Genomic DNA, 10,205 nt, shown 5'->3' with positions numbered 1-10,205 from the left:
GTCCTAGCTGGTTTATAGGAAGCATGGACAACCTCTACTTCTGTTTAATTCATAATTTATTTTTATTATTCAAATTTACTCTCGCAAATATTTTGTGAGTGGGGATTCTGACGACAAATAGTTGCCTTACCAAACTGGATCAATGTAGCATTGGGAAGGAAAAGGTATTGAGAAAGATGATTCCTAGAGAAATTAAGAATACTAGCAGGTAATTATTCTTTTCCAAAAAAAAAAAGAAAAAAAAGAAAAGCAAAAAGTTATGACGATCAAAATATAGACGTAAAGGTTATGATAATCAGTGATGATGGGGTGATTGAGATAAGAAAGAGGTAGGTCGATACAGTGTGATGAAGTGGGTCTTCGATACGGATAAATTTTAGGTCTTGTAATGAACAGCAAAAAGAGGGTTGAAAAAGAGAAACATAAAATAAAAAGAGGGTCGAAGTTCTCGAAAAAAATATGCCTTAACCTACTATCTTACTATTGGACCATACCTTCTTTTCTGGGTTGTGGATTCGTTGGGACCCAAATCCGGTAGAACATGCCTGGCCTCATGCGGTTCCCGCTGGGATTCAAACGGGGAGTGGCCTAGTCTAGACTGTGTTTGGATTTGCGAAACCGAGGGAACTATGAATTGGGTTTGGTGGAGGGCGCTCTTGCATCCGATTGATGGGATTAACTCCTAACATGGTTTTTAGAATGGATGTCCTACGTACATGCTATAAGTAAGATTGTTTGTAAATTCTTCAAAGATACACAACAAGAAGAAATATATATCTCTGGTTTAAATAAGATGTGCAGTCAATATATGCTCGTGCTTTCATGGCTGTGATTGCATACTCATTTGACTAGTAATTATAACATTTACCCATTCATTTAGATAGCAAATGATGAAGTCTATATTTATTATTTAGCAATAATTAAGTTTAATACATATTAAACACTCTAGGGAAGGTTCTTATGATCCACCATTTAATTCCAAGCCTGATTTTAATCTGAATCATGTGAGGTTTTTGACATGGTTTTATCTTGAAGACATTTTAAATTGTAATATACTACCCTGGCTACCTTAAGACATGCACGGCGGTTTGACTGTCTTATGCCATAGTTTTTTTCTCCATACTTGCGTACATTTTATTTGGATATTGAAACCAATCTTCAAATTATTTTACTCTCATCTCTTGATATTGTTTCAAATCTCTCATAACTTTTCTTCCTAATTTACTTAAATCCATGATAAACTAATTTAGGAGTATAACATTGTTGTTTTCTTTGGAGACCTTCTGTCCAGTTATTGAGATTCCTTCAGACTCCACTTTGGCTGATGCTGTAGAGCTTTTATCTAAACACAAAATCCTGAGCGCACCTGTGCGGAATGTAGAGGCACCAGAAGATGCTAGTTGGATTGACAGATACATTGGCGTAGTAGAATTTGCTGGAATCGCTGTATGGCTTCTTCATCAGGTTTGCACTTTTGCACAATTGTATTGTTCTGAAACATTTTCTGGAATCCCTGTATTGTATTCTTCATCAGGCGTAGTAAATTATACTCCACCGTACAGGAAACAAAATATATTTAACATAGTGAATTTTCCCGTTTGCAGCATTTCTTTAAACTGAAGACCTGTGCCTGAAACTATGTGACTACCTCTTCTATTACCTTGCATATTAATTATGAAAGTGACTTTAAGAGTGCAAAGTCATATAAGGACATGTCCTTGCATAAATATTTTTTTTATTTTATCATTAATTATGAGTTAATAATTAGGCATTCTTGAAGTTATGTTCAAGTTAAACAAAAAGACATTTTACCTTCTCAAATTTATTAGCAGTATAGGTATCTATTTTCAGTTTTTATGATGGATGCAATATATTTGTTGGTTGACTTGTGTATTTGTTTACTTCAGGTTTCTTGTGATGACTGAATTAAGTTGATCTCTTCCAATAACTTTCTTAAGTTATTTTTCTTGTTCTCATAGTTCTGCTTATCTCTCATTTTTGTTCTTCCTTTACTTGCAATTTGGCTTAAGCAGTTTTTTTTGGCTGCTGGAAGTATCTGTAATATACATTCCAGGTTGCTAAAAATTCGGAGAATGCAGAAAAATGTCAAATCTGTTCCTCATCATTACAGTATCTTATATCCATCTCAATTATTCATGTCAATTTTCAAGATTGATGTTTCACCTTGATTATCATACAAGTGAGCCCAAATCTAGTCTCTCTAATTTGTAGAATAGCAGGTCCACAATTTGTAAGCTCCAGTGGTCTGACATTAAATTGACTCCAAAATGGTTCTAATTCCTTCCCCTATTTTCCTTCAGTCTCCCAAACACCTGACATTTTAAATAGGTAAATCATATAAAGTGAAAATTTAAACAGTCTCTTTTGCGCAATCGGTTATGGATTTATCACATTAAATCTAAAAGGCATGCTGCTCATTCTTACTCTATTCAAACAAAAGAAGATAGTGATACTTATACATTAGTATGCACCAGTATAGGTGCATGACAGTGATACTTATACATTAGTATCACTGTCATAGACAGTGATACTTATATGCAAAAGAATAATAGACAGTGATACTTATACAACAGTAGGCACCAATATAGGTGCATGACATGGATATGACAGCAGCACTTGGATATATCAAACCTAAAATTTAGGATGCCTCCTGGATACCACACAATAAAGTATGAGTCTCTAGGTGTGTGTTACCATTCATTATTTGTACATGATTTGACAAACCTATAACTTTTAGAGGAAGACAATAAATCATACATTATGAAATGTTCTCAAGTTATAAAAATCAATAGTTACATGTGCAATCATATTCCTTGAAGTATTTCTTATGAAATGTGCTACGTTCATACAATAACTTAAAAAATAGAATGTATCTACAAGTGAGATGAAATTGGCAATTCATCAGTTACTTATTCAATATGAGTCTTAGACACATCTTCACTATATCTTTGAAACATTTATAAATGAACTCTAGGATGTCTCAATACATATTCATCAAATATCGTGTATGTATCCTATAGGGGCGGGTCTTCATCAACTAGTATCCATGCAACAAAGATTTACGAAAGGATATATAGTACATATATCTGATATATCAGTTGTACCAGCATCGTGGAGTGAGCATTTCTATATTGAGGTTGACAGGAAATAGGATGGAGACAGACATTTCTAGGAGACATGTCGTAGACTCTTTCCAAAATTTTCCTTGATTTATATTTTAACTCTGGTTTTTTATTACTTTTTTCTAGTTCTACGAAAATCTCTTGACGTCTCAAATGTTCTTACAATAAACTTTGAGTTACATGCTTATTCTTACTTTTCATATTAAAAATCTGCAATGGCAGTTAAAAAGAGTTTAAAGTAGTGATTTACATAGGACTGCAATTAATTTAGTCTATACGTCAATATAAACTTGAGATACCGTAGGGGTTACAAACTCTTAAACTTTGGATGTCTCTTGTTAGGATAATTGATCCCAGCTTTAATTAGCATATTATGAATGTTTTAGTTTAGGTAATATGAATATAACAGTACTTAATGTCGAACATTTTTGTTTGCTATTTGGAGAAAAAGTGAAACCTGTTTGGATCTACTCAACAACTTGTCTTTTTATCAGAAAGGTCGCTGCTTGGCATCTAATCTACTCAACTTGTTTTTTATGAGCAAAGCTGGATTTACTTTTTGTGCAGTCCAAAATTTCAGCAAATGACACTGTGACAGGTGCAACTGCAGAAAGATTAGCAGCGGATTTAGCAGAATGTGTACTTTTTCTCATTTTCACATTAAAAAGACAAAATGGCAGTGAAAAAAGTAGTTTAAAACAGTGATTTACACAAGAATATAATTAAAATTTTAAAATTCAGGATATACCAATATAAAATTGATATACCGCCTGTGGGTAAAAACTCTATTTATAAACTCTGGATGTCCCGTGTTAGGATAATTGATCCCAGGTTCAAGTTAGCATATTATGAGAATGCTTTAATTCTGGTAATATGAATGTAATGGTAGTTCATGTTAAACGTTTTTGTTCTTTATTTGATAAAAGAACAGGGAGACCTCTCTGGCATCTTATCTACTCAGCTTGTTTTTTTAAAAGGACAAAGATTTTATTGGGTTTTACTTTTTTGCAGTCTGAAATTGCAGCAAATGGGACTACGGACAGTTCTATTGCAGAAGGAATAGCTGCAGAAGGATTAGAAGGCAAACTTAGCAAAATTAAAGTTGGGACAGCGGCATCTAAAGTTAACGGTACCACTGTTGCTGCAGAAACTGATAATGGGGTTAACGCTGCTGTTAAGCATACGAAAGCACCCACGGAACTAGCTTCTTCTGTGGATGGAAGCTTTCTCGAAAATCTCACTTCCTCAGACTTGTATAAGAACACAAAGGTTACATTTACTTTTGGCAGCAAATAATATTTGTTCTTAGTATGCATACTATTCTAAAGTTTCTTTTTGAAATAATTCTATTGAAGGTTCGGGACATCTCAGGATCCTTCCGCTGGGCTCCGTTTCTTGCCTTGCAGAGCTCCGATTCATTTCTGACCATGATGTTGCTACTTTCTAAGTATAGGATGAAAAGCCTTCCTGTGGTTGATTTAGGTGAAGGGAAGATTGAAAATGTGATCACACAATCTGCTGTAGTTCACATGCTGGAAGAATGTGTTGGCCTTCATTGGTTTGAAAACTGGGGCACGAAGAAGCTATTTGAACTGGGTCTTCCCATCAGTAATAAGCTCATCAAGGTGCTCTTCTTTCTCTAGTTTCTTCATATTTATTCATGTAAGTATGGTTCTATCATAAAGCCGATTGTTAGACAATGCTAAATAAAAATGAATGAAACTTGTATATTGTTGTCCTTTTAGTTGTTTTCATAAAAATAATATACGTGCGAAAAACTGTTGCCTTCTGTTTTTAATGGAGGAGGAAAGATATGTAAAGTTCACAGCACAAGTTACCAGGGAAAAGATGCAACATTATGAAGGTGCGGACACAAATATGCATGTTGATATGTCAATGCAAATTTCACTAGGCACGACAGCCAACAAAATGATAATAAAGCAAATAATAGTTAGCGTAGCTGATAACAATAACAGTAGGAAAGGGAGTGCATACACAAATTCATACATGTAAAGACGCACACACATGTAAATATCCAAAAAAATTTGTAGTACAAACATATGCAAACTTTTAATGTGTTAGAACTAATCCTAACTGAATTAGAATTCTGTTTAGTTATATCTATGATAATTCTTATACTTTGTTTCAATTTTGGCTAATTAAAGACTGAATATTGATTACAGATATTGTTCAAGAATTATGTTGGAGTTAGTGGTTTTGTTCTCTGGATTGTTCCTTATTTTCCCATTTGGTGATCATCTTCCTCGTATTTCTCATTCCCTCCGAGTCATCCTGCACTATTTTGGTGACAAAACCTAATGTACATCAATTGTCAACATGAACTTCTAAACCCAATCATCAATGTGCAATCGTCAATAGAAAACCAGCTGACATCAAAAGAATATTTTTTCTTCATTTGCTGTATGTTTTTTTTTTTGGAAACTGTCGCACAATCCCGGCACCAATTGATTATTATTTAGGAGTTACAATATTCACAATCCTCATAGACCAAGCGAAAGAAAATTCTTGATTAAAATTCAGAATAGCATCTCGCTGGTGTGCATGCAATGCTAATCAACTATCTTGAGCATAACCGCATCAAAAAATTAGAAATGCGTTCTTCAGCATTTTACGGATGCTAGATATGTATGCTCGAAGGAAATACGTGTATTAATGAACATGTGTTTGTCACAATTATAATTTTGCCCTCTTCACTATTTTGATCATCACATACCACCGTCTTTCTCCTCCATTGCAGGTGAGTGAAGAGGATTCAGTTTTAAAGGCTTTTCAGATGATTAGAAAGAGAAGAATTGGGGGACTTCCAGTTGTTGATAAAAGCAGGAAGAAGGCAATAGGAAATATAAGCATCAGAGATGTTCAATATTTTTTAACTGCTCCAGAAATCTTTAAAGATTACAGGTCAGCATTAAACTCTAATCAGTTTGATTCATACAGATTTTACGAGTTTTCGATTACTTTAACTATATTATTGTGTTCTTCTACATAATATGTGATCTGCTAATCCTAAGACACCTCATATGTTTCTACAGGCTGCATATCACTTTGTATTTAGTTACTGGCGTTTCAGGATGGTTCTTCTCTTACTTTGATGCATAAACTCTTCTACTGCGTTGTCTAAATTTCATGATTTTGGACATCCTATTGAACAAGAATAGCACCACAATCCTTGCTTTACACTTTAATCATACTTCAGGAAGGATTCCTTCTCTACTAGTATCATATCACTAGTATCATATCTGTCTTAATCTACTGTTATAGTGGACTGTGCTTAAGACAATTTTATCACATAATGTATAACTCAAATGCTCTTGGACGAGATTAGGGGTCATAAATCTCTGGAAAATTTATAAAAAAAAAATAAAAAAAAAAGAAAAAGAGCTAGGATGAAAGATAGTGAAACGTGAACAGGCCTGGAGAGGCCCGTCATGGTATCCAATATAGTTATTTGAAAGCATGCGGGGGAGCGGGGTGAAATAGTTTTCGCTACAGGAGAGGTTTTTGCATTGAAGGAACTTAGGTGATGGAACCTGATACCATTAGAGTATAAAATTGTAACCTTCATTTCTCACCGCAACTTTGAAGCTTTGGTGTAGTGAAAGGGAGTTTAAGATGATATCAAAATAGTCGGGTTCAAATCTCACTAGACATGCATTTAGGACTGGCTTGAAAAACGTACCAACGCATACAAAGTTTCTTCTTTGCCCATACTAGCATTCAAACTACGTGACATGTTAGAATATAGAATTATAAACCTGAACATTCCTATCATAATTATAGGGTTTTAGTGTACTGGAAAAGACTTTACGACAACCAACCTTTCGAACTTTCCAAGATGCAGCCGATGTTTAATATGGGAGTAAGTTGAGAAGTTTAGAGACAATGTGCTGTTGGAGGTCAGGCCATCGAACATCACATTTTGTTTGCAGCCAAACCCATACTTTAGCAAAAGATCCAGCAGGATGAAAATCTCCACATGTACAGTTATAGGGTTTGGATAGGCTATGATTTTGTACCTAAACTAAGATGAAGCAAAGTAAGATGTATTCTTAGAGGATATGTGGGGGTTTCCTATATAGATCAAATAAGGGTCGATAGCTTTTCTCCACAGTAATGCATGGAATAGTGGAAATAGTTTACTCCGAACAGAACTTTATTCCTTAACTTTTTTTTTTCTTCTCCTGTGTGGAGGTCACTTGTCATTTTGGCTGTCATGTTCTTTCCATGGTTAGAATATCCATCACAACGAAGGACTTTATTATGACAGTAAAAAATTATATCACAAGGATGCTGAATAGGTTTCGATTCATTTACTTAGTTGAGGATAGATGAGCATTTTACTTGCTCATCAACGTAGGTTGAGACATATATTTGAAGAACACGTTATCTTTTTAACAATGTGCAGATCCATCACAACAAAGGACTTCATTACGACAGTAAAAAGCTATCTAAAGGAGCAGGGAGAAGACGGACCAAACTCGCATGGCGTAATCACCTGCAGGAGTGATGATACGATCAAAGACGTGATTCTGAAACTGGATGCTGAAAAGATACAGAGGATCTATGTTGTCGATAAGGAGGACAGATTGGAAGGAGTAGTAACTCTTAGAGATATAATCTCCAGGCTTGTTCATGAGCCCAATGGTTACTTCGGAGATTTCTTTGATGGTGTTGTTCCACTGCCTGAAAACAGCAGAGTCTAATATAGGAGTTAGGTGGCTGACCGATGATTTAGTGTTGTTTCGAGTGGTGTAAGCTATCCCTTCAATTTTTTTTTTTAATTTTAATTCTTTCTGTTGTTTTTGTTGTAGCATTGCTTGGTGAAATTTGATGTCTCTGTGTTTATGTACCGTGACAATTTTCATTCAATTGTGCCAAGTTAACTCAAGTGACATGAGTAAGGCTTTTTTTGGGTTGATTGTTAAGGTTACGGGTTGGTTGTTAAGGTTAATGGTTTGTTGTTAAGGTTGTGAATCCTCTCTCTCTCTCTTTCTTTTTTTTATTAAAATATGATGGGGATTATTTTATTATTTTTGTTTTCTCTCTCTCTTTATCATGATGTACCAAGAGGATAGTTGAAATGATTGATGAGGATTATTTTATTATTTTCGTTTTTTATTATTTTGGTTGTTTGTATTGGGAGGTTGTTAAGGTTACGGGTTGATTGTTAAGGTTACGGGTTGGTTGTTAAGCTTAAGGGTTTGTTGTTAAGGTTGTGGATTTGTTGTGTAGGTTACGGATTTGTTGTTAAGGTTACGGGTTTAATTGTTAAGGTTACGGGTTTAATTGTTAAGGTTACGGGTTTAATTGTTAGGGTTACCTATCTAAAGATCCTCTTGGTACATCATGATAAAGAGAGAGAGAGAGAAAAAAATAATAAAATAATCCTCATCATATTTTAATAAAAAAAGAAAGAGAGAGAGAAGGGTATTATGGTCTTCACATGTTTTAATGTCTTGGGTTTTGTGTTTTGGGGGCTCAGAGAACAAAAACTTTATTTTTAGGGGTAAAACACCCATTGACCAAGTCTTAGGGGTGGGAAGCACGTTCACTTGGCTTTTGGGGGCTGGAAGCATTTTTCCCTTTTTTTTAAGGGAGCTAGCTCTGCTTCTTCTGATTGTGTCAGCTTGAAGTATTCGCAATAACCATTGAAAAATAACAAATTTGTTCTTGTGACGAGATTCCTAAATGTGAATTAACTGTTATATTATTTACAATTAAATCTTCTGACACTCGGTACTTACTGTTCTTTTGCACTGTAATCTTGGTTCTAAAGATGACTATTCTCTATGTATAGTTAAATTGCTTTGACTGTTACCTGAAAGCTCTCTTGTCTATCACTTCAGCTTCAATTCTCATAAGCGCTTACCAATTTATTCCTAGGGAAGAATTCCAGAATGGAGTCAGTCAATGGAAGAATCTTCTGAAAGCTGAATACTTTGGTGGGATAATTGGTAATAACAATTTGAAGTAGAATATCTTGGTAAAATGATGTGTGGTAATTTGCAATCACCAAGAAGCATATAATTTATGAGTTTTGATTATATGCTGATTATTATTAATTGATAATTGCTTACTATGATGCCAATTATCTTGAATAACTAATTGCTAGACCAAGTTCTAATCATTATCATCATATAATTTGTTAACTTTTTTGTTTTCGAAATTTATTATAGTACAAGTCTCAAAAAAGAAACAAGAAAAATGTAAAAGAGACGATATGGAGAAATTTGAGCTTCTTTTTTCTGTTTTAGATTTGTCGAGACCATTTTTGGTAAAATTAACAAGAAAAAACAATTTTCTATTGCCACTATTCAGAGTCATCTAGATTTTTTTCATGCAGTTACCATCTCATAGAAATAAAATGTCCTATAAATGTTCTCCATAGAAAATCATATATTGAACAGGTCTTCGGACCAATTCTAAGTTAATGAATCAATACAAATCACAAATTGCTCCCTCACGTACCTTCCCATACTGCTCCCATACCCCATTGTGAACGTGGCTTTGTGGAGGGGACACGTGAGTGTAATCACGTGAAGCCAGCGGAAAAAGCCAGCGGACAATAGCATCAAGCCCATGCGGAAACCCAAAGGCCCACCCGAGATAGCTTTATAAAAGAGCTTTTGCCTAGGGTTTCGTGCTTTTTTTTTCTTGAGGGCCAAGGCAGTGATAAAAAGGGGCGGCTGATTCAAGTGCATAGGAGGCTGTGCAATTGAGTGCGAGGTCAGAGGCTTAAAGGGGTGCGGCGGCTTTGGAGCAGTGAAAGGCAGGGATTTGACAGCGGCTGATTTGTGCAAGCAGGTCTTGGTTTTTTGCGGCTGCACAAAGTCCTTTTGTAGTTGTTTTCGGTTTTGTGTCTCCCCCTTTGAGAGGGTATTTGTGTGAGGGATATGCGAGTTTGTGAAAGGGTTTAAATTTGTGAGATTATAAACCCCAATTGTATCTCTCCCTCTAATAGTAGATCTCCCCCTCCTTGCCCCGTGGACGTAGGCTATTGCCGAACCACGTAAAAGTTGTGTTCTTGTCATGATTTGTAAT

The 10,205-nt window shown here is 35.1% G+C and overlaps 1 protein-coding gene across 2 annotated transcripts; it reads left to right on the top strand.

Moving 5' to 3' along the window:
• On the top strand, positions 1,279-8,052 carry LOC109837290 (SNF1-related protein kinase regulatory subunit gamma-1-like). Of its 2 annotated transcripts, none has more exons than XM_020405471.1 (5): positions 1,279-1,464; positions 4,155-4,412; positions 4,499-4,768; positions 5,902-6,065; positions 7,570-8,052. In XM_020405471.1, the coding sequence occupies exons 3-5, from the start codon at positions 4,571-4,573 to the stop codon at positions 7,865-7,867; spliced, it is 660 nt and encodes a 219-aa protein (XP_020261060.1). In that variant the 5' UTR covers positions 1,279-1,464; positions 4,155-4,412; positions 4,499-4,570; the 3' UTR covers positions 7,868-8,052. The 2 variants fall into 2 exon arrangements, with proteins under 2 accessions (XP_020261060.1, XP_020261059.1); XM_020405470.1 differs by lacking the exon at positions 1,279-1,464 and adding an exon at positions 3,863-4,011.

This window comes from Asparagus officinalis, chromosome 4, assembly GCF_001876935.1.
Source record: "Asparagus officinalis chromosome 4, Aspof.V1, whole genome shotgun sequence".
Classification (NCBI taxonomy): Eukaryota; Viridiplantae; Streptophyta; class Magnoliopsida; order Asparagales; family Asparagaceae; genus Asparagus; species Asparagus officinalis.
The sequence above is the reverse complement of the archived record's forward strand: the minus strand, read 5'-3'. Positions and strand labels throughout refer to the sequence as shown.

What these genes read in the sequence shown, in the direction of transcription:
- LOC109837290 (XM_020405470.1), top strand. Translation starts at nt 3,946, where the DNA reads ATGTCCCGTGTTAGGATAATTGATCCCAGGTTCAAGTTAGCATATTAT. An exon ending in TCAGTAATAAGCTCATCAAG is followed by an intron (nt 4,769 to 5,901) that starts GTGCTCTTCTTT and finishes CCTCCATTGCAG; the next exon opens with GTGAGTGAAGAGGATTCAGT. An exon ending in GAAATCTTTAAAGATTACAG is followed by an intron (nt 6,066 to 7,569) that starts GTCAGCATTAAA and finishes AACAATGTGCAG; the next exon opens with ATCCATCACAACAAAGGACT.